Source organism: Podarcis vaucheri (assembly GCF_965113315.1).
Source record: "Podarcis vaucheri genome assembly, chromosome: 3".
Classification (NCBI taxonomy): Eukaryota; Metazoa; Chordata; class Lepidosauria; order Squamata; family Lacertidae; genus Podarcis; species Podarcis vaucheri.
Genome location: NC_138761.1, coordinates 123,476,267 through 123,500,484, shown reverse-complemented (window position 1 = coordinate 123,500,484; position 24,218 = coordinate 123,476,267). Strand labels below are relative to the sequence as shown.

The following is a 24,218-nucleotide window of genomic DNA, read 5'->3' as shown; positions in this document are numbered from 1 at the left end:
GCAAGGGCAGTAATTCCTGGGAAGTTATTATAAATAAGGGAGGAAGCTGGCAGGAAGAAGAAAGACCAAGGAAAACATGAAGGTAATGTCCATTTCCAAGGAGATGTTCAGGGTATATAAGAAAGTCCCCCAAACAGTTCTACTGTATATTTTCTCTGCATCTTGAGATTGTACTTACCGTTAGCTCGAATTTGGTTTCCTACAGGAAAGTTTGTGTGCTTACATGCTTAATGAGTGAAATAAAAATTGCCCTGTTTTCTCTGGAAATGGATCTATTGGTATGTCATTCCTAACTTTCATACTGTGTTTTACCCAGTAATTTCAGATTTTTTTTAAAAAAGATTTGTGCACAATATGTGCTTTCCGCCCCCTTAGTGGCTGATCTGGAAGAAGATGGCGGGAGAAAGAAAGAACAAAGGAAACATGAAGGTAATGTCTATTTCCAAGGATATGTTCAGGGTATATAAGAAAGTCCCTAAAACAGTTATGATCCCAACCTTCTCTTCTTTTCCATTTAGATGACATAATCCTTGAACACCTGGAGGGAGAGCAGGGGCAGGACAGCTTGGATACTGACACAACGAGCCACAAAACCTAAACACGGAGTTTGCCATCGCTCTCTAACAACGCTGGGCAGAGCTCCACCACAGAATGAACCTCGCCATTTCCCCAGTGAGCATGTCTCTTTCTCTGGGGCGCAAGGGAGCACATTGGCCCAACTGCAGCCTCCTCTGGGATACAGCACTCATGGTAAGGCAACCTTCTGAGAAACAGCTTTTCGGTGAGCAGTGCAGGCTGTCGTGAGCTTCGCCTGACAGCTTGGACTGTCCTGGTAGGCAGAGCATATAAAAACAAAAGCATGTCATCCAAGGGGACTTACTTCTGAGTTAACCTCCTTTCATGCCATGGGCGTTACATGTGCATCCTACATCTTTCAAGTAGACTCTTTCCCCCAAAGAGTTCTGGGCACGGTAGTTTACTCCTCACAGAGTTGCCAGTCCCAGCAACACTTCAGGAACTGCAGTGCCCAGAATTCTTTAAGGAAAGAATGTGCCTCAGGGGTTGGACTAGATGGCCCTTAGGTCCCTTCTAACTCTACAATTCTATGATTCTGTGAATGCACATGGAACCACGTACTGGTGAGTGCTGAAAGTTATCCACACCTTGGTTCTGTTGAAATCAGTTAGTCACAGCTAGCTGAGTCCCATTGATTTATGAAAGTGTGGCTTAGTTACAGCACAATCCTATGCATGTCTACTCAGAAGTAAGCCCTGTTGACTTCAATGAGGGTTACTCCCAAATAAATGGTTATAGGATTGTGGATTCATATCAACAGAGGAGTGGCTTTTGATTTAAGTGTCTCACCTGCTATGGACTATTTAATGCAAAGAAGTGACTAACAGTATAAACTTAATGATGTCTACTCAGAACTAAGTCCTTGTGAATTCCATGGGGCTTACTCCCAAGTAAATGGACGGAGAAGTATTTAAGACCCTTCAGCATATAGATGTTGATTTCAGAATAATATTAGTCCCTAAGGTCTCTCTGTAACTGTCTGAGGCCTATTTTGAGGTTTAGATAAATAAACATATCCTGTGTGGCTCTTTGTTTCCCTGTGGGCTCTGCAGACCTCCTCCCTTCCTCACATGGAGGAAGATGACCCAGGCAACTTGAAGGTAATGTCTATTTCCATGTATATGTTGTTGTTTAGTCATTTAGTTGTGTCCGACTCTTCGTGACCCCATGGACCAGAGTACGCCAGGCGCTCCTGTCTCCCACTGCCTCCCGCAGTTTGGTCAGACTCATGTTTGTAGCTTCGAGAACGCTGTCCAACCACCTCGTCCTCTGTCATCCCCTTCTCCTTGTGCCCTCCATCTTTCCCAACATCAGGGTCTTTTCCAGGGAGTCTTCTCTTCTCATGAGGTGGCCAAAGTATTGGAGCCTCAGCTTCAGGATCTGTCCTTCCAGTGAGCACTCAGGGCTGGTTTCCTTCAGAATGGATAGGTTTGATCTTCTTGCAGTCCATGGGACTCTCAAGAGTCTCCTCCAGCACCATAACTCAAAAGCATCAATTCTTCGGCGATCAGCCTTCTTTATGGTCCAGCTCTCACTTCCATACATCACTACTGGGAAAACCATGGCTTTAACTATACAGACCTTTGTTGGTAAGGTGATGTCTCTGCTTTTTAAGATGCCGTCTAGGTTTGTCATCGCCTTTCTCCCAAGGAGCAGGCGTCTTTTAATTTCGTGGCACCTTTAAGATCAACTAAATATAAGCTTTCAAGGTACGAGCTTTCGTGTGTAATACACACTTCATCAGATACTCTGAAGCAGAGGTCGGTTCAACCTTATAACTGCTGATGACTGTTATGGCAGTTGGTTCCACAGGGAAGGGCAAGGGATTTTTAAAGAGATAGACGACCAAAATTAGCTTTAGTATGTATAATGGAACATGAATCCAATATCTCTATTCAGACCAGGTCTCTCCATAGTTTTTAGTTTGGTAATGAGTTGTAATTCAGCAACTTCTCTTTCAAGTGTATTTCTAAAATTCTTTTGCAATAAGACAGCTACTTTAAGATCTTGTATAGAATGTCCTCGGAGACTGAAGTGTTCTCCTATTGGTTTCTCTGTTTTATGATTCCTGATGTCAGATTTATGCCCATTTATCCTTTGGCGTAAAGTTTGTCCTGTTTGTCCAATATAGAGAGCTGAAGGGCACTGTTGGCATTTGATAACTTATATAATGTTGGAAGATGAACAATTAAATAGGCCTGAGATGGTATGTTTGATGTTATTGGGGCCAATGATGATGCTGTCTGGGTGTCTGTGGCAGCAAAGTTGTCATCTAGATTTATTGCAGGCTCTTGTGGCAGTGTTCATGTTCAGTGGCGTAGGAAGAGGGGGGCAGGGGGAGCGGAGCGCCCTGGGTGCTATCTCTGAAGGGGTGACGAGGGCACCCCGTGGGGATGCCATTGTGCCCCTGCCCGCAGCCGTGGCCAAAGGATCCTCTGCACCACAGCGCCTCTTGGTCTCTCTCTCGCGCGCGCATGCGTGTGCAAGCTACAAGCCTAGGGCACATTTCTCTCCCCCTCCCACCTATCAGGCTCTTCCTTCTTGCGCGAGGGATGGGGAGGCGGTGGGGGTGGCGACATTGCTGGCTCCCCCGCTCTGAATACTTGGGAGTCATGGGGGGGGGTCGGCATGCCGTTGCCCCAGCTCCTGAGTCCTGGCTGGAGCCTAGAGGAGCAAGCAGGAGGTGGAGAGAGGACGAGTTGCTCGGCTTTGCCAACAAAGCTGTGCAGCTCCCTCCCCCCCACCACCTCTCTTTCTTTTTGCTCGGCAAAACTTTGGAGTTCTCATTTTTCTTTCATTTTCTTTTTTGCAAAAGCATGTGGGGCACCTGAAGACTGGAAGCACCTGTAAGAGGGTTCGGGCGGGCACAGTTTTTTGCCTGTTGTTTGGATAGGTCAAGCATCACCAGTTTTACGTCTGTGAAATGAGCACTTTGTGGTGCCCATGACAATTTCTTAGATATAGGTCTCCAGGTTCCAGAAAGCTGAGGACCATGGACTATGGTAACTTATAGGTTAAATTACTGCAACGGGACTGCCTCTGAAGACTGGAAACTTCAGCTGGTGCAGAGTTCAGCAGCCAGGTTGCTCACCAGGGCAAGATGGTTTGATCATATTGTTAAGTTGTGGGTGAACATATCAGATGACACAGCAATTCTTCAAACAGCTCTTGTTTATTCACAGGCCAGAACAGAACTGAACTGAAGGGTTCAGCCAGCCTGCTTATATAGAGCTCCACTACAACGCAACAGTAACCACTTTCTGTAACTATCTAATCACTGAATGTCACTTTCAATCCCTTATTTGCATATGTGGACCTGAGTGAAAACTATCTACAGTATCCCCCTGCTAGACCAGGGTGAGAACTTCAGTACATAACATATATAATGCTGACCATATTGGCTACTACCAATTACCTTCCAGACCCAATTCAAAGTGCTGGTTTTGACCTATAAAGCCAACATCCAAGTTAGACTAAGTATTTAGGCCTCAGGGGGCCTTGTGTGCTGTGAATATGTTTTCACATCCTTTACGTTCGGAACATGAATAGCTAATGGCTGACAACAACAGCAGTGCCTGTACTTTTGTAATCTGAGTGAGCAGCTTGACTGCTCAAATATCTGGAGATTCATTTGTTTTTTAGGTAGCTGTGTTTTCAGATCAGCTGTGTATTCCAAAGAAGCTCAACAATTTTCCTAAACAACAAAAACTCCACAACTTTGGTCTGCCCCAGGTGATAGCAGGGTTTGCTACACAGCTGGAAAGTGATCAATACCCAAAACCTCTTGGAAACACAGGACATGAAACAATTAAAATGACAGTTACGGAAGAACATTCAAAAGGTCATCAAAACAGTCATTATATAAGCACTTCAGAGAGAGAGAGAGAGAGAGTGTGTGTGTGTGTGTGTGTGTGTGTGTGTGTGTGTGTGTGTGTGTGAAGAGCTAGGCAGCAATAAATCACAAGAAGTAAGTTAACTCTGTATTAGGAGAAACAAAGTCTGCTCAGGAGTGTCACTGCAAAGACTTAAAACCGAGAACCATTTGGCCCACAGAGTGAATCCTTCAGTTAGTTTGTTCATAGGCTTACAATGTAGATTCTCCATATTATGAGCCTGAAGAAAAAGAATAATAAAAGCCACACCCAGATATTGTCCCTGGGCTAATGCATGAAAAAGCCTTTCTCTCCACCTTCATTCCCATAAGCTCTACATATCACTTTAAAGCATATCTGTTTTTCACCTCTATCTCACCTGGTCATGAGAACAACTGATGTTTAAGAATTGGTGCCTGAGCTTGCTTTTAAGGCCCTCCTCTTCCCTTCTTCCTTGTGTGTCATGTCTTTTTAGAGGGACTGTCCTCCTGCTGCTCTTTGTAAGCCAGTATGGGAGCTTTTTCAGCTAAAGAGTGAAGTACCAGTAGAATACTCTTCTACAATATTTGAACTAGAAAGATGGGTTGGGGGGTGCATACCAGATTTTAAGAATTTGTTGTGCTCCATTTGAAAATCTTTTCATTGGACAGGATGCTTACCTCGTAGTCAACTGCAGCTTTAAACTGTAGCATGTACCAGAAAGCCAAATTTATTTCCCCACTCCTCCTGATAAATAAGAATACGCCTCAGATAAGGAGTAGCAAGTGAATGAAAAATAACTTGTGAATTTCAATCCTTTCCCCATTATTTTGACCAGTTACAATAGCAGTCCAGCTGGCAGGAAACTGTCAAAAACAAAACAAAAGACCCACACACAGAGAACACACGACCTGCCATACAAACTGGCATATTTGTTGTATGAAGCAACGTGTACACAGGATCAGTGCTGAAAAGAGTATAATTTTTAGCAGAGCAGCTAGATAACATGGGTTGCTTGGGGTTTCTGTTTGCAGAAAAAATTAGGCATGCCTTTCTTACGCCATACAGCTTTTCTTCTAACAAAGAATGGCTGATGTAGGATGGAGCACACAAATTATAATGGTCCTGTAAAGAAGAATTATCAAAAGTGATAAAAGAAATGCAGATGTTCTAGATCTTGGCTGCATCTGATGGTTAAATAAGTAGAAGGCAGCTTGCATAACCAACCTTTCTCCTCTCTGCAGAGGGTCATCAGAATTGCAATGCAATGGGGAAATCATCTAAAATTGGGTGGAGGGATCTTGCATATGATCAATTTGACCCCAAACCCCAAGACTGCAGCTCTATGCAACACAGCCCATGCCAACCTCTGGGGTTGGAGAGAAAGCAGGGCTTTTCTCACCGGGAATTCACAGGACCTTAGTTCCGACACCTCTCAGGTGGGCACCAGTGCCATTCTAGGAGAGGAATTCTGACACCTCTTTTTCTAGAAAAACAACACAGATTACATATCTGTCCCAACTTAAGGCTGCATATATCTCCCCCTTCACATGTTATCCTCACAAAAACACTGTGAAGTAGTTTAGGCTAAGAGTCAGTGACTGGTAAAGGGTGACCCCGTGGGCTTCACTGCTGAGTTGAACTCTGGTCTCCCAAGTGGTATTCTGGTACTCTAACCACTGTACAACACTGGCTTAGTTTCTCAAGGCGCTTTCCATTTGGGCAGCCATTAGATACCACCCTGCCTTGAGGGCTGAGCTTATGGCTGAGATAGAGAGATTTATTTTAGTAATGTTTATGGAGAACCCTGCCTTAGATATTTCCAGACAAATGCAAATACAGTATTCAGATTCTCTGCCTGTTTATCAAATAGGTTTTACAGGGCTCCAGTTCACATCTCAGTCATAGCGAAAGCTTCTATATTTTGATCCATGCCATCAGGCTACTCCTTCTAGCAGTAGCCATTCCATCATGCTGGAGAGAAGGAACTGCAGCCTATTAACTAGGTCAGGGGTCTGCAACCCGCGGCTCCGGAGCCGCATGTGGCTCTTTTACACCTTTGCTCCGGGGCAGATACTAGCGAGGGGAGGAGGCGCATTGTGCGCCCCGACACTCCCCACTGTGGCAGGCGCTGTACTGGCTGTGACGTCGCATGGGGGTGGTGCGTGCGTTAGTCATGCACCATCCCGGCATCACTTTCCCGCCCGCCCACCCACCCGCTACATTGTAAGTGGCATGTACGCTGGTCACTGCATTGAAAGGGGGCATGTACGTTGGTCACTGTTTTGAAGGGGAGTGAAGAACACACACACAAAGGTAACTTGTTAATTTAACATTTATTTCTATGAGGAGGAGTAATTCTGAGGGGTCAAACAAAGAAATAATAAAAAAGTGACAAAAAAGTTATTTTTATAATGACGAGTTTTGCGGCTCCCAGTTTTTTTTTTTCCTTCGGAAACGGGTCCAAGTGGCTCTTTTTGTCTTAAAGGTTGCAGACCCCTGTACTAGGCTGACAGACCAGAGATTTTGCCTCATTCTCTTCTCAAACTGTTTCCATTCAGACTTCTTGTTTGAAGAACTAGTGGCTACGTTCACATTTTTCCTCTTCCCTACGGTGGTGTTTGCCTCCTAGGTGGGTCATAAGGAAAGGGTTAAATGAGTGTGAAGTGATTGGCCAGTGGGAACCCAAGGGGATGAGTTTGAGTTAGAGTTGGAGTTGTGTGGAAGTCAGTTGGGAGTTGGAGAAGGAAGAGGGAGGATAAATCTGTGGGTTGGTCGAGTTTTGATGTGAGAGAAACTGATAGACAGTTGGGATAATCAATTAGCAGTTATTAGGAAGTATAGGCCGGTATAGAAACTAAGGATAAGAAACTGACAAGAAAAATTAACTGAAACCATAAACTTGTTCATGCTTATAAAATAAACTTGATTATTTGTTTTAATGTTAATAAACTGTCTGGACTCAGTGTGTACCCGAGAGAAACGGGTTGGTAGCAGCGAGGAAGTGATCATAGTGGTGGCACAGGGATCAATAGACCGTCAAACGTCCGGGGACCCTGTGTGATCGCCACACCTACCAATCCATTTTCCTTTTGTATCCTGTCGTTGAGATTGTCAGGACAACAGCAGAGACCATCTTACTATTGATATTTGTAAGCTGCTCTCGGGGGGGGGGGGGAATTCCAGTAGCACCTTAGAGACCAACTAAGTTTGCTCTAGGTATAAGCTTTCATGTGCATGCACACTTCTTCAGATATCTGAAGTATTTGAAGAAGTGTGCATGCACACAAAAGCTTATACCCAGAACAAACTTGGTTGGTCTCTAAGGTGCTACTGGAATTTTATTTTATTTTTGACTGCGTCAGAACAACATGACTACCTACCTGAATCTGTAAGCTGCTCTGGTGTCATCTTTGATTTTTATTCCCTGAAAAAATGTGCAGTTGTGGAACTCTTGAAACACAATAATAAAGAACAAAAATTGAGGATTATACTTCTTGACTACACTTCTTGTGTATAGCTGCCTCTCTTGGTTAGCAAGTGTTTACATGCAAATTTAGAAAACGTTCATTGTTTCTATTCATATTCCATTTTATTGTCAGACATCAATTGCTTAAATTATTCCTAAATGGAAATTTAAGGATGAACAAATCTTATACAATTTCAACAATTCTCAAATGCTTCTTTTGAATTGGTAATAAATGGTATCATTTGCCACCAAGCAAATTTTTGTGTGTCTGTTAATCCCCTACACAACTCTTCACAATTAACTCTTACAAGACCAGCAGCACACTGGTTTCTACATCTTTTCTAAAGAAATCTGAGTTCTTCTAAATAAGACAAGAGTTGTTTTTGTGTGTGTAACTTTGCTGGGTACAAACTTTAAGGAGGATCCCCCGATCAGAAGAAACTTGTGAGCCAGTGGGATAGCAACCTTCAGAATTTTCATATCTCCCACAAATGATAAATTCATTGTTGTGGGTTTTAGAATATACAGTGTTCTAAAATCAGTATCGGTTGCATTGGCAGGGCAAATCTAGTTATCCAGGATTTCCGTCACAACAATTCAATTTTTGCAAAGTTCAATTATGCTTTACTTACAAATTGGCTATAGGCCATTACAGTTCAAACATACAATACATAGCATCATAATCCATATCTTACAAAGTGATACAATGGGTAAATGTTAGATCAACGTAATTAGTTATCAGAGCACTTAGGGTAGAAACTCTCAGAAGATTTCAATGAAAGCAGCATGAAATTTAGATTAATATATATTCTGTAATGCATCTTAACAAAAAGTCATTCTTTTCAAAAATCTAACCAATTTCCCTTAGCCAACAAAAGCTGTGAGATAAGTACTGACTGACGTGATTCAGTAGCTTTTGTAAAGTGGCTATGCATATCTAATACTTTTCAAGATTTTTTTTTGTGTGGAGTAGACTTTTGGAGCCAAACTATATTATAATTTGTTGTACGCTCAAAACTTCCCAATTTGATGTTTCTATATGATGGTGTTAGGCAATCTTGTTTCAAATCCCTTGTGTCCTTTTTTTTTAATCAAAAAGCCATTCTTGGAACATATTCAATAATACCATTTGAGATTTGAAAGAGGGGGGGGGGATTTGACAAACCAGTATTTCCACTGTAACTAGCCTGCCCAGTGTTCACGTTTTCCTAAGTGGCTCTGTCGTCTTATATTGTCTTAAACACTGAATATTTGAGAGCACTGCCAAATGTTTATTGCATGATGTAGTAGTAAAGGTAAAGGGACCCCTGACTGTTAGGTCCAGTCGCAGACGACTCTGGGGTTGCGGCGCTCATCTCGCTTTATTGGCCGAGGGAGCCGGCATACAGCTTCCAAGTCATGTGGCCAGCATGACTAAGCTGCTTCTGGCGAACCAGAGCAGCGCACGGAAACACCGTTTACCTTCCCGCCGGAGCAGTACCTATTTATCTACTTGCACTTTGATGTGCTTTTGAACTGCTAGGTTGGCAGGAGCAGGGACTGAGCAACAGGAGCTCACCCCATCGTGGGGATTTGAACCACCGACCTTCTGACCACAGCACCACCCACGTCCCAATGTAGTAGTAGTAAGAAGCAAAAAAAGCACTCACTCACAGCTGATAATAGTTTTTCACTTTGTTCTAGTGTGTCCAAGGAAAATAGTCCACATCCATTTGCACCTCAGTCACAGAAACACAGTCCTCTTAAGATTTTCAGTAACATCTAAACATTCTTCTTTCAGGTAAGTGATTGTGTCCTCTGCTAACAACTTTGAAACATCACTGACCAATAGCCCTTTATAGATGTTTTCCAATAGCCCTTTATAGATGTTTTCCTTGAATTTCTGGATTGAACTTGCCATTTCCCAATCAGGCATAAAGTCAGTGAAAGGGTGCTGTCAGCCCCTTTTAGCTAAATAGCAGCAAAGTAGCTTGGCATCTTTATTTATTTGTTTGTTTTACAGATAAAGAAGAAGAAAATGCATTGTGAACAAACAAGCAGCATCAGCAGTAGTCATAAAATAAGTCACAAGCAAAAAGATATAAACAATTGTTCTCTAAATTGTTTCTAATAACATAAAGGGTGAATGTTTTCTTGTGTCGTGTTATACTTAACCAAAATGCTCCATTTTTAAATCAATAAATTATCAAGTTGCCTTCCTTCCTTCACTCGTACACTATTAGTCAATATTAGTCAACTTTGAGAGTTGAGTCCAACTTAGGGTAGACTTACTGATATCAATGGACTTAAGTTAGCCTTGCCAATTGATTTTAATGGGTCTACTCTGAGTATAACTTAAGTGGACTACATCTAGTCTCCTAGATGAATAAATGTCCATCCCCACAACATATTCCTGTACTACTAGCTATTAACTGACGTTTTGTCAATTTGACATCTGGTAAAACCAGATCCTTAAAATTTCCAAATAACATCGTTAATGGTTCATCATTTATATTTCCACAAAATTTCACTATCTTAAGAACATGACCAAAATATGTGCCAATACATTTTAGCTAAAATGGTGGCAAATAGCTTGGCAATTTAAAAGGGCAATTGACCTGTATGATCAGAGGGATATGGTGTCTTCTGCAAAAATACCGTGTCAGCTTTCTCCTTTTGTAATATTCGAGCTACCCTTCTTCTTTTAGTTAGGTTGCCAAGTTATTTTATGTTTGGACTGATAGCATTTCCCATTTCAAAAGGTGACAAGATTTGCCCCCATGCCATTTATGCCCCAAACCATCATGCATTATGTTACTATGGATTCCTGCCTATGTGTTTGTTTTACAATTAAGCCTTCATCGAAGATAGCACAAAAACAGCCAAGGTCCATGCAGGAAGGTTATAACCCATTACTCACATTTTGAGTGAAATGAACCTACTCCCAATATACCAGGCTTTTCAGTTCATTCCCAATCTTTCTATGTAATGGACAGCAAGGCAAATTGAGGAAAGCAACTTACCTAGGTAAACCGTGTTTCATTAAAGTCCCCATAGCTCTTAAAAGGGAGTGGTGTTAGAATTAACAATAACAATAATAACAACTGTCAGAGCTGCCACCCAGTCCCAGCTCACATAGGACCAAGTCCGCCAGCGTTCACTTTAAAAGAGTCTTTATTAAGTTACAGGTTTCATTTCCGAACTGCAGCGTGCAGCTCTACACCTTCTGCCCTAGGTCGGCGAAGACCCGTCTGAGTCCCCGCCTCTTGCACACCAGCTTAATACCCTAGCCTTGCTCCACCTCCTTCGCCTCTCCCTACGTCTCTGGGTCCTTCTGCCCCCCTGGGCCTCCTCCCTTCTACTCTCCTCTGACGCTGACCCCCCTGATCCTTCTGCCTCCTTGCGGCGGGCTTTAGGACCTGGCTCACTCTCCGGGCTGCTTACTGCTCCAGCTTCCGCTGCATTTGAACTTGGCGCGCGCGCCCAACTCTCTACTTTCCTCTTAACCGTTGCCTCGCTCTCTGAGGAGGGCGTGACCACCCCTGACTCGTGCCCTCCCTCCTGCTGACAGCCTCCGGAACCCGATGCCTGGCTACCTTCCTCCCTGCTGCTCTCAGTCTTGAGCGTGGGTCCCGACTTCCAGCTGCTGCCGCCCTCAGTTATGAGCGTGGGTCCCGACTTCCAGCTGCTGCTCTCTGAATCTCCTCTGTTCCCTTCCTCCTGGGGTGTCCCCCCGGATCCCCCCCTTGCTCTGCTCACTGGGGCTCCCTTTTGGGAGTCCTCTGACTCACTGCTTAGGCTTGGAGATCTCGGGTCGTCATCATCACTCATTTTCCCTTCGGATTCCTCCCCCTCGCTCTCTGCTTCCTCCCTTCTCTGCGTCTCTGCTCCTGAACCCCTGACATCCATCCCCCCCTCGAAGCCCCCCCTTCCCCCCTCCCCGCTTTCAGGTGTGGGTGCTGGGTGCTCCATCATCACGGGAGGGAATGCCGGATACAGTTCGCTCCCCGTGGTTGGCCGCCAACTGAAGACCTCCGAGTCTTCCTCCTCGCGGTCGCCGACGTTGACCTGTTCCGCTTCCATCTCTGTACCGCCGTGCTCGAACCCAAGGTCCTCCCCGAACACGTCCATGTCAGTCTCTGCGTCGGTCGCTCGACCTGGCATCTCCAGCCACTTCCGGCGCCATTGCTCCTCCGGTCGATCGTCCCACCAATACGAGGTGTCTGACGCCGAACCCGCCGGCGATCCTTCTGGGGAACGGGTGCTCAGTGCGGGTTCCCCGTCCGAATCGAATCCATGGAACGTGCTGGAAGAAAGTGTGGGCGTGAACAGCCAGTCGTCGAAGAAGCTCGCTGGCATGGGTCTGTGTGGGAAAAGGGCATGAAACTCGTCCTTGAGCAGGGGTTCCTCCAAAGCGTAGTCTGGCACCCAGCTATTGGCACTGGCCCGGGTGCCCTCTCTGGCTAGGAGGTATTCGACTCCCTCTTCCCCCCATCTGGAGTCCAAAATCTCCGTGACCTCGTTGATGGGGTCTTGCTGCGTCACCCCTCGCGTCTCCGTCCGCTCCCGGAACGGACTCGGTGCCGTCCCTGGCTCCTGGAATCTGTGAGGTGCCTTGTAGGGAGTGAGCACCGACCTGTGGAACACCGGATGCATTCTGGAACCCTCCGGCAGCGCCAGTCGGAAGGCTACCGGGTTGATCTGTGCTTCGACTTGGTACGGACCAATTTGCTTGTGCCCCAACTTCTTCTTGGCTAGTGACCTGGTCGGCACTGCGTGGGCTGCCAACCAGACCCAGTCTCCCACTTGGATCTCTTCGCCAACCCGCCTGTGCTTGTCAGCTTGCACCTTGTAGGCGTGCTTAGCTAGCTCCAGCTGCCGTCTGAGTTGATCGTGTACCGCCTGCAACTCTGACGCGAACGCGTCCGCCGTCTGTGGTTCTCCGCCCCCCACTCTCTCCCTTCCCGGGAAGGTTCTGGGATTCCTCCCATTGTTGGCGAAGAACGGCGTCACCCCTGTGGACACGTGCTTCGTGTTGTTGTAAGCGAACTCGGCGAGCGGCAGGTAATCCACCCAGGTCGCAGGTTGTTGATTGGCATAGCATCTCAGGTACTGCTGCATGATGGCATTGACCCTCTCTGCTTGCCCGTTGGTCTGCGGGTGTCTTGCTGATGCCAGATCGACCTTGACATTTAGAAAACTCATCAGCTTCTGCCAGAAATTCGAGACGAACTGGCGCCCGCGGTCGGACAGGATAGACCGCGGCAGACCATGCACTTTGAACACGTGATCTATGAACAGTTTGGCGGTTTGTTCCGCCGTGGCCACCTTCGCACACGGAATGAAATGTGCCATCTTGGTGAACAAGTCCACCACCACTAGTACAGCTGTCTTGCCTCTCGAGCTGGGTAGATCCGTAACAAAGTCCAGGGCCACTCTCTCCCACGGTTCAAACGGCGTTTGCAGCGGTTCCAGCAGTCCCGCCGGTGGTTTGTGCACCGGTTTGGCCCTCTGGCAGGTGTCGCACCTCGCAACGTAGTCCGCGACTTCCCCTCTCAGTCTGGGCCACCAAAAGTCCCTTGCGACTAATTCCACCGTTTTTTCCGTGCCAAAGTGCCCGGCCGTGGGTGCGTCGTGCAGCTGCTGCAGTACCCTGGCGCGAAGTTCGTCTCCCGGCACGTAGATGGCCCCTTTACGTAAGAGCAAGCCGTCTCGTATCTGGAACTCGTCGCCCTTCGCCGTGCCCTTGTGCACCTCTGCCATCTTCGCCCGCGCGAAGGAGTCGTCCTGCAACGCCCGCCGCACCGCATCCAGGTCTACTGTGGCTGAAGCGCACGCCCACGCTGTTGGCGCGAAGATGTGCATGGCTGCCGCTGGCGTCGCCTCTTCGAGGTATTGCGGTTTGCGGGACAGTGCATCCGCCATGACGTTGGTGTCGCCTGGGACGTACTCTATTCGGAAATTGAAGTCAGCAAAGAACTCCGCCCAACGTATCTGCCTCTGGTTCAGGAACTGAGCCGTGCGCCAGTGCTCCAGATTCTTGTGATCCGTGCAGACCTGCACCGTGTGCTTGGCGCCGATCAGGAAGTGCCTCCACGCCTTGAAAGCTGCATGAATGGCCAGCAACTCCCTGTCCCAGATGGTGTAGTTCTGCTCCGACTTGCTGAGCTTTCTGGAGTAGAACGCTCCCGGCCTCCAGACCCCCTGTGGGTCCCTTTGCAGCAGGACAGCTCCCACTGCTCTATCGGACGCGTCTGTCTCTACCCGCATCGGTTTGCTGGGGTCAATATGCAGCAGTTGCTCTTCCGACGCGAAGAGACGCTTGAGTGCCTGAAAGGACTGCTCCGCCTGCTCCGTCCAGATGAATTTCTTTTTCTTGGAGCTTAGCGTGTCTGTAATGGCCGCCGTCTGCATCGCGAACCCCTTGATAAACTTGCGATAGAAGTTGGCGAAGCCGACAAACCGCTGGACCTCCTTCCGATTGCGCGGGCTCTTCCAATCCAACACCGCACGAACCTTGGCGCTGTCCATGGCTAGCCCCTTGTCCGACAACTTGTAACCCAAGAAATCCACCTCCGTCGTGTCGAACTGGCACTTCTCCAGTTTGGCGTACAGTCTATGCTGCTGCAGCCTCTTCAGCACCTCCCGAACATCTTGGTCATGGGCTTGCTGCGAGTCGGAGAATATCAGGATGTCATCCAGAAAGCAGACGCACTTCTTGTAAAGGAGTCCCGCCAACACATGATGCATGAAAGCTTGGAAACAGTGAGAACCGTTTTGCAATCCAAACGGCATCACTCTGTATTCGTAGGTGCCCAGAGGCGTGAACATGGCTGTCTTCCACTCATCACCCTCCCTCATGCGGATGAGATTGTACGCACCTCGCAGGTCCAACTTGGTGAACACGCGTCCCTTGCGCACCGTCGCTAGTAGGTCGTCAATCCTGGGCATGGGGAAATCAGAAGGCTTGGTCATCTTGTTTAAGAGGCGAAAATCCACCACCAGTCTTTTTTGGGGCGTGTCCTTCTTCTTCACGAAGAACACAGGACTGCCCCCTACTGCCCTGGACTCCCGGATGAAACCGCGCTGCAAATTGTGATCTATGAACTGTTTGAGTTCCTGTAATTCGTCCTCAGACATGGAATACAGCTTCCCTTTCGGCAGCGTCGCCCCTGGTAGGAGGTCAATCTTGCAGTCATATTGCCTGTGCGGTGGTAGCTTGTCAGCCTCTTTCTCGCAGAAGACCTCCAGAAAGTCTGCGTATTTGTGGGGGACTGCTTGCAACGTTCCCAACTGCAGTTGTGATTCCTCCTCCTCTCCCTCCTGTCTGGGCAGGATGCAGTGTTCTGCGCAATAAGAGGAGCCGAAGATCAGCTGTCTCTGGTACCAAGCCAGTGTCGGACTGTGCCTGTCCAGCCAACTCATGCCCAACACAATGGGCGTGTCCGACAGTTGGGTGACATTAAAACTGATGACTTCCCTGTGGTTGCCAAGGCGCATCACCATCGGTGGCGTTTGCTTCACCACCTGCCCCCCTAGCAACTCTCTGCCATCCACTGTGACGACTTGCAGGGGCAGAGTGGCAGGCAGTAGCTGTATAGCGTGCTGCTCCACAAAATCCTGCGCTATAAAGTCTGCGTTGCTTCCAGAATCCACAGAAAGCGGCACTTCGATAGTGACGCCATCGGGTAGCTGGAGAGATGCTGTGAGCTGCACTACTGGTTTGGGTGGGAGGGGGTCCGTGGGTTGCAAGATCGCTGGGGACTGCTTCACTGATGCGTCTGGCTGGGCCCCAGTGCCTCTGTCTCCAGCCAGACATCGTCGTTTCCCTGCTGTGGTTCTCCTTGCTGCGTTGCTGCAGTCACCATTGCTGAGGCTGCAGTGTGTTTGTGGAGCCTCCGGGGACACTCTTTCGCCAAATGGCCTGTATCCTCGCAGATGTAACACTTCCTGTTCCCTCTAGGAGGCTTCGCTTTCACTGCTGTCGGTGCTTGGGCTCTGGCTGCTGACTGAGCCCTTGCACCTCCAACCTCCATCGGTTCCCCTCCCCCTCCAGGCGGAGGTGTGGATTGCGCACGCGCTGCTTCTCTTGGAACGAAAGAGAAACTTCTCGCTGCTTCTCGCCCTCCACGTCCTTCATCTCTGCACCAGGGACGTTCTTCCAGCCTGGGCCTCCTCCCTTCTACTCTCCTCTGACGCTGACCCCCCTGATCCTTCTGCCTCCTTGCGGCGGGCTTTAGGACCTGGCTCACTCTCCGGGCTGCTTACTGCTCCAGCTTCCGCTGCATTTGAACTTGGCGCGCGCGCCCAACTCTCTACTTTCCTCTTAACCGTTGCCTCGCTCTCTGAGGAGGGCGTGACCACCCCTGACTCGTGCCCTCCCTCCTGCTGACAGCCTCCGGAACCCGATGCCTGGCTACCTTCCTCCCTGCTGCTCTCAGTCTTGAGCGTGGGTCCCGACTTCCAGCTGCTGCCGCCCTCAGTTATGAGCGTGGGTCCCGACTTCCAGCTGCTGCTCTCTGAATCTCCTCTGTTCCCTTCCTCCTGGGGTGTCCCCCCGGATCCCCCCCTTGCTCTGCTCACTGGGGCTCCCTTTTGGGAGTCCTCTGACTCACTGCTTAGGCTTGGAGATCTCGGGTCGTCATCATCACTCATTTTCCCTTCGGATTCCTCCCCCTCGCTCTCTGCTTCCTCCCTTCTCTGCGTCTCTGCTCCTGAACCCCTGACAACAACAATAATAAGTTTTTTGTGGTTTCACATCACTGAGTTTGCATTTATTCAGCTGCAGTCATCTGCCCCCGTTCTTGTGGGTGACACAGGCAAAAACTAAACTTCAAAACTCTGCTTTAAGTGTGTCTCAAATAAGAAGCCATATAAGATATGACAAGGGAGCTAAGTCATTGATTTGAAGGTTTAGCAGCTGCTAAACCTTCATTTTCATAATATTTGTATCTTACCTTTCGCCCAGCACATAACTAGGGATGGACCAATCTGTCAAATTTAATTCTTCTCAGTTTTTCACTTTTCCAACCTGAAGTTGAGTTCTCCACATTTCTACACCAATTTGTGACATCTTAGTGCCAATTTCTCCTATAGGCACATTTTCAAAAAAACAATTTCCCCATATATAATGCACTTTGGTATGCAATTTTCCCAAATATTTGCATGCTTATGTACACTTCACCCTAGGATACACATTTTTATACACTTTACCTGACTGGTAAGTATTGCAACGTCGGAAGAATGTGACTTCTGAAGAATGGTTGTGTTTTGGTTCGTGTAGCAGAAACAATAGAAAGTGTGGTTTTGTGAAGTTTGAATGCAAACTCAATAGAATTTCTCTCCAATCCCTACATATAACACAAGGCAGCATACGTGTCAGTTGGTAGTGCAAGAAACTCATAATCTCAGGGTCCTGGGCAAAAAGATTCCTGCATTGACAGGGCTGGACAAAATGACCCTCAACATCCCTTCCAACCCTACAATTCTGTGATTCCATGTGATTCTCAAGTGGCCAGCCATTCAAGCGCTGACAGGATCCAGACCATAGCTGCCAGCTTTTCCCTTTTCTTGCAAGGAATCCTATTCGGAATAAGGGAATTTCCCTTTAAAAAAGGAAAACGTTGACGGCTATGATCCAGACCTGCTTGGCAGTAGCAAAGTACTGGCCATCCTCTAGGACAGATAAACTTTTACCATTTTCTTGCCGTAATCTAACACTTCACTAACATCTCAGAGCATTCCCATGATCAGACGGAACTACAAGTAATGTTGATTTACAAATCTAAACATTTAGTGGCAAAATTGTGGAAACAGATTTACAATTAGCGTATCAGAAACTCTCTAATTTCTGCAGGATGTGTCTTAAAATAGAAACTGTGACAATGTGAAAAGCAATTTAAATGGTCCTGATTCATTTCGATATCAGCTAACAAAACCTAGAAGCAGTAGCTCTGCAACTGTTCCAACAAAATATCTGTCTGGTACAAGGCCTATTTTACTATATGAATCACTACAGCAACTTACTGCAACACAATATAAAGCTCCACAAATATTATACTAAGATGATGGAGTGATCCAGATAGTAAATTAGGCAACTTAGGCTACCTTACGAGACAATCTGTCCATTTCACCCAATGCTGTCTCACATACAACTGGCAGTCAGTCTCAAGGCAGAGGTTGTTCATGCCATTGCTCCTTGACTTCCTTCTTAACTGGGGATGTCAGATCTAAAACCTGAGGCCTTCTGCATGCACAGAACGTGCCGTAATATTGAACTATGGCCTTTTTCAATGATGCGACTAGGTAAACAAGCCTGGAGGAACCTCAAGTATGCACACACCATTTTTGCATTCTCCAATTCCCACCCCCCACCCAACATCTTAAATTTGAATGAATCACAACTTGCCATTTGGACTGACCAGAGAAATTATGGTTTGCCCTTGGTTTACAAGGCAAAAGACAAAGTTATGGTTTACAGGGCAAAAGACAAAGTATGGTAAATTGGGGGGCATTTGTGGCATTGTTCTTGTACCCGCGGTCATGGTCTGGGTTTTGCCTGCATCATCCTATGGATAAATTCCACAAAATGGCGTCCTCCCACCAGGGAAGAAGGGGTGAGCGAAGATCTACCTCAGGAACAAGGATGGGGGGGGTGGGATCAAATCAACCTTACCCGATGGTTGAAGTGGGAATCAAAGGCCGTTGTGGGAGAAAAGGGACCTGCTCTGAATCATGCTGGGGGGGTGCAGAGCCCTGGAGACCCCAGAGAGCAGCCCTCGCCATTTCCTCGCTGGGGTGGGAGAAAATCAGCAGCACCTCCTATTTGTTGAGAAGAGATGGCATGGGAGGGGGCGGTGCTGAGGAGATGGCAGCAGCTGCAGGCAACACATTCCTTGGAGGCTGGATTTGCTGCCCCTCTGTATCCTGCCACCTGAGGCAGTCACCTCACCTTGCCTCGTGGGTGGGCCGGCCCTTTGGAAAGCTAGCCATGAGCTACCCTTATTTTCACAAATCTGATTTAAAGTATATCGATGAAAGCAATGCAAATGAAGTCCCCAAAGATCCATTTTTTAAACCAGGGGTGAGCAAATCTTTTCAGCAGGGGGCCGGTCCACTGTCCCGCAGACCTTGTGGGGGGCCGGACTATATTTTTTGGGGGGGAGGGATGAACGAATTCCTATGCCCCACAAATAACCCAGAGATGCATTTTAAATAAAAGCACACATTCTACTCATGTAAAAACACGCTTATTCCCGGACCGTCCGCGGGCCGGATTTAGAAGGTGATTGGCCGGCTCCGGCCCCCGGGCCTTAGTTTGCCTACCCATGTTTTAAACTACCCACTCGTCTCTGGGTAGCTCACAGTTTCTCTAGTAATAGTAGAAGCCCTTTCTGCAGACTTGGGAGACACTAGTAGCTTATAAAGTGCTGCCCTGTATTTCTTCGAGATGAGGTTGTAAAGGATTGGGTTGATACTTGCACTCAAGTAGAAGAGCGGCAATGCAAAAATATTGAAATACTGAGAGAAAAGCATCATCTTGGTATCCTTTGAGTGGGTGTATATTATCCTCCCGACGTGGAATGGCAGCCAGCATACGACAAAAGCCAGGACCACCACAACTGCAAGAGGAGGGGGGAAAGGAGGAAAGAATTACTCTCTGCCACAGCTGACTCTAGCCCTAATGGGCTTGCTCAAAGCAGGTGAGAAGTACACTTGTTTTCAAATATTTGGGTTGCTCTTTGGCACAGAAGACAGTTGCTGAACAGGGCTGGAATCGTCCAGCAAGGCAGGAAAGCACAATTTTCGGAATCAGATCAGGGCTAATTTGTGTGGGAAGTTACTTGCTACTGGTGCCTGCAATATACAGTGCTACCTCGGCTTAAGTACTTAATTTGTTCTGGAGGTCTGTTCTTAACCTGAAACTGTTCTTAACCTGAAGACCACTTTAGCTAATGGGGCCTCCCGCTGCCACCGCGCCACTGGAGCACGATTTCCGTTCTCATGCTGAAGCAAAGTTCTTAACCTGAAGCACTATTTCTGGGATAGCGGAGTCTGTAACCTGAAGAGTATGTAACCCGAGGTACCACTATAATTGGCATCAGCAGTATGTAAGCAAATTACAACTGGTCTTGAAAGACCTACATTGGCTCCCAGTACGTTTCCGAGCACAATTCAGTGTGTTGGTGCTGACCTTTAAAGCCCTAAATGGCCTCGGTCCAGTATATCTGAAGGAGCGTCTCCACCTCCATCGTTCTGCCCAGACACAGAGATCCAGCGCCGAGGGCCTTCTGGCAGTTCCCTCACTGCGAGAAGCCAAGTTACGGGGAACCAGGCAGAGGGCCTTCTCGGTGGTGGCGCCTTCCCTGTGGAACACCCTCCCACCAGATGTCAAAGAGAACAACTACCAGGCTTTTAGAAGACATCTGAAGGCAGCCCTGTTTCGGGAAGCTTTTAATGTTTGATGTATTATAGTATTTTAATATTCTTTTGGAAGCCGCCCAGAGTGGCTGGGGAAGCCCAGCCAGATGGGCGGGGTATAAATAATAAATAATAATAATAATAATAATAATAATTATTATTATTATTATTATTACAAATTACAGAGAGAGAGTTGGAGGCAATGAAGTTGTCCCATTGACATAAGCACTTCTATTTGCACAGTGAAAGTTCCCCTTCCTCTTTTCTCCCTAGGGAGGATTGGGTGAACCCCCAGAATAGATCTGGGAGGTGTCTGGGGGAGTGGAGGGAGGGGAAGTTCAATTGCGGCAGGTATCTTTGGAGATGGGTGCTTTAGTTTCCCCACTATTATTTATGGGGTTTCTTATTTATTGAATTTATATTTCTATCCTTCCTCCTGAAAGATTTGGCTGATATCATGAAAAGAGATTACTTTTTAAATAGGATGCAAATTAGTCAATAGTTAAAGGACTTGAAGGTGACTCTGCAAACAAAATGAGACGGTGTCAAATGACTAGTGGTTGTCTGCTTCTGGACCTACTCCACTTTTCCCAGCTGAGGCTTCAGAGAGAGGCAATTCCGTGCAATGAAGCAGACAGGCAACACATTGGTTTCAGAGGCTGTTTGCTGTTGGTAAGAAGCTGGGGATCTATGTTTTATTATTACATTTATTACCTTTTTGTATTGCATTAGATTGTTATAAGGTGTACATCATTTGTTTCTTCAGCTTGTAGACTGCCTTGAGTATTGTAAGATAGAAAGACTGTATACAAATTAAAAGTGATGAGCAGAACCATGCTAGGTGATCTTGCACCCCTGGCAGAACCGTCCAGCTTGCGCCCCATTGCCACGGACAAATTAGCTCTTATTTCTGCCTCTCCTCCACCCCCTCCCATTCAATTCACCCTCTATTTAAAACCATTTCTTATCAGGCAACAATCAATATTTATATTTATGGACATATTTTTAAGCCGATTTTGCACACACACCCATCGCCTGCACCCCGGCGGGGGCCCACCTCACCACCCCCTAGCTACGGCCCTGCTAGGGAGTGGGGTCAAGTACATGCTTCAGAGGAACTGATGCAGCTTGAGAGACAGGTATCATCTACTTGTCTGCTCTCTGTATTCAACTTTTATGCTTGTAATCAGTTACTACAAAAAAAAAACATCCCCAATCAAACCACACCAGTTTCCTCTGATTTATAAGATAAATGTCCCTGGAACTCGCTTCCACTTGAGGTAGAGAAGATGTCTGGCAAAAGCTTTGTGTGTTCCATGGGGCATTAATTCAATGCATGGGGGTCCTTGTGGGAATCTCTTTGGTGTTTACAACAAAAGGCTTTTCTTCAGGGCTGTGGGTGAGTTTTTATTTTCTAGGAACTTCAGCGCAGCTTCTTGCTAAGCACTCATTCACACACTCATCCAATACGTGCAGGATACTCTAGGCACTCTTTTGGGTGGAGGCATCCTTGTCCATTTACTTTTGGGGTCCATAAAGAATCAGGATAGCTCTACTGCATTCTATGAGCATAGGGGAAATTCCATGGAGACTTGGACATGGAGGCACTAAGGCATTGTTCTCCCCACACCCTCCAGACTGCATAATGCCCCCCTCCCAATACTCACCCAACATGCGCACTGTTTGCTGGTGGTTTCGGTATGACGCCCCGCCAAGATGTGTCTTGTTGACCCGCAGAAGCTCCCTGACAATCAAACTGTAGAGGATGTAGAGGCAAAGGAAGGGCAGCACAAAGTAGCTGGTGGTGACCCAGAGCATGGTACCCAGCAGCCCTGTCTGTTGGGCATGGTCTGTGGGTCCACACTCATACCTGGCATCGATGTCGCTGGAGACGTTGCCAACCCGCCGAACTCCCACGAGGAATAAAAAAGGCGCAGCGGTGAGCAGCGCCACGGCCCAGAGTCCCACCAGCAGAGCTTTGACACGCCGTTGGGTCACCAGGACTTTGGCCCGCAATGGGAAACAAATGGCAATGTAGCGCTCGGCCGTCAGGGCCGTCAGATGCAGGATGGAGCAGTAGGCGCACGCCTCGCCGGACCAGTGCCACACGTGGCACAGCAGTGTACCTAGCGCCCAGGACTGTGCGTGCCACAGGCGGTACAGGTCCAGGGGCAGACCAAGTAGCAGCAGCAGAAGGTCAGAGACAGCCAAGCTGGCTAAGTAGAGGCTTGTGGTATTGCGCAGATCCCGGGAGCAACCTGTCACAACCATGGTCAGGACATTGCCTGTTATGCCAAGAACCAGCAGCGCCAAACATATGGCTGTCACTGGGATGAGAGTGTGCATGGGCAGCAATGGGCACAGGGACTTGCTGCATACCTCTGTATTCTGTTCTTGGTGTCCGGCAGGACTGCTGATGTTGGCTGAGACCATGTTGCAGGCAGCTCTCGATTTGCCTCTCTACAGAGCATCTGGAGGAAATGCAAGCATGGCAGAATGATCAGATGGTGTCAGCGCTCCATCCTTTTCTTGGTCTGGTTTCTGACGGATGCTCTCTCCACGCTCTGCAAAATCTCTGGAGCAGCTTAGCTTTTCCTTGCGCAGGGAAATAAAGCGTCTGCGCTCCAAGCGTAGATTGACAGATACTCAAACAAACTCCTCCCAAATAAGCAGCAAATGGAAAATCATTGCTTTTTCACCTGTTCTTTATTCTTTCATGTCTTAGCAACAGGTGGGGCTATTGAGAAGCTGTTAGAAATCCCTCTCAAAGTCACTGAGTTGCAGAGGAAATAGAAACCATGTACAATATAAGTACCCAAAACAAAAAAGGGCTAACAGAATTATTACAGCACGTCTTGGTTAGCTAGAATCCACTGCATCAGATGTATATTGCTTTTTGTGGCAGTACTCATTGGTATTGTGAGAAGTTGGGGTTCGACTAAATGGGGTTTTTGGGATTGCCTCCAAATCTGTGGTTTTATAGCTGTACGATTTGAGTCTGCAGAAAAAGGGGACTGCCAAAATGGTCAAACCACAGAATCATAGAATTGGGACCACGGTGGTCATCTAGTCCAATTCCCTGCAATACAGGAATCTCAGCTAAAGCATAAATGACCAACAACCATCCAACCTCTGCTTAAAAACCTCCAAGGAAGGTTTTTAAGGAGGTTTCTTTGTTAAATAAGTGTTCCTAGCCAAGTCTGTTAAGTAGCTGCTGTATGTACAATTGGAAGGTGAATTGTAGGCAGCATGTCTTCACACATGTCCATGCCTGGCTGGAAGTGATGGCATAAAGGTGTGTGCCTATAAAAAAAGGAAACACAAGGCAGCCGTTCTTGGGAAAGGGGATGGAAAGACAGAAGGGCCTGATTTGCTTCCTGAGATAATTCAAAGCTATGTAACTTGATGGAGTTCAGTCTCGGGGTGGACCTGGAAGAAGACCTGTGCCAAAGAAGCCTTGAAAACTTGCTGCAGAACCAAGTTCTAGAAAAAGTACAAGATGACTGGAATGGATTGTTAGAGCATCTTCTTCATAAACGACACCTGTCAGCATTCAGGTATCAGATGGAGACATGGTTGAAGATAACTTGCTATTAAAGACAAATCTATCAAATACACACTTTCTGAAACAATGTGATAACTGAAACACAGACATCCTTAGACGTTAGCGTTTATCCAACCAATGTTTACCCCCCAAAAAAGCATATATCAGGAGAAAGAGTGCATAAAAATGAATACACTGGTGAAATGACATACAAAAATTCATGAGAAAAATTGCTTGCAAAAATGTGTACATTAGTCAAAACTGCACCTAAAAATGTCTTTATTAGGAGAAGTTTGCATTAAAATGCTGAAGCTTCATGAGGATTTTTTAAAAACTGTAAATCAATGTAAGCAATGTGGAGAACTGCATTTAAGAACAG

General features: G+C 47.0%; 1 protein-coding gene and 2 long non-coding RNA genes across 5 annotated transcripts in view; 1 reads left to right on the top strand and 2 right to left on the bottom strand.

Annotated features, from left to right (window-relative positions):
- LOC309528843 overlaps window positions 1–24,218 on the bottom strand; it is a 352,285-nt gene that overhangs the window by 17,577 nt on the left and 310,490 nt on the right. The gene's annotated exons all lie outside the window — the stretch shown is intronic.
- On the top strand, window positions 36–10,095 carry LOC309528844. 3 transcript variants are annotated; one of them, XR_014217908.1, is made up of 4 exons: window positions 36–750; window positions 1,629–1,676; window positions 9,580–9,676; window positions 9,899–10,095. It is a non-coding gene; the product is annotated as an uncharacterized lncRNA (long non-coding RNA). The 3 variants fall into 3 exon arrangements; XR_014217907.1 differs by lacking the exon at window positions 1,629–1,676; XR_014217906.1 differs by lacking the exons at window positions 1,629–1,676; window positions 9,580–9,676.
- LOC309529040 (motilin receptor-like) lies at window positions 16,636–22,877 on the bottom strand. Its single transcript, XM_082216734.1, has 2 exons — window positions 21,963–22,877; window positions 16,636–19,496 (listed from the first exon to the last, which is right to left on the bottom strand). The coding sequence occupies exons 1-2, from the start codon at window positions 22,726–22,728 to the stop codon at window positions 19,213–19,215; spliced, it is 1,050 nt and encodes a 349-aa protein (XP_082072860.1). The 5' UTR covers window positions 22,729–22,877; the 3' UTR covers window positions 16,636–19,212.

Bases quoted from the DNA above. Each gene is read 5' to 3' on its own strand.
- LOC309529040 (XM_082216734.1), bottom strand. From the start codon at position 22,728: ATGGTCTCAGCCAACATCAGCAGTCCTGCCGGACACCAAGAACAGAAT. The intron at 19,497-21,962 runs GTGAGTATTGGG...CTCCTCTTGCAG, and splicing joins GCAAACAGTGCGCATGTTGG to TTGTGGTGGTCCTGGCTTTT.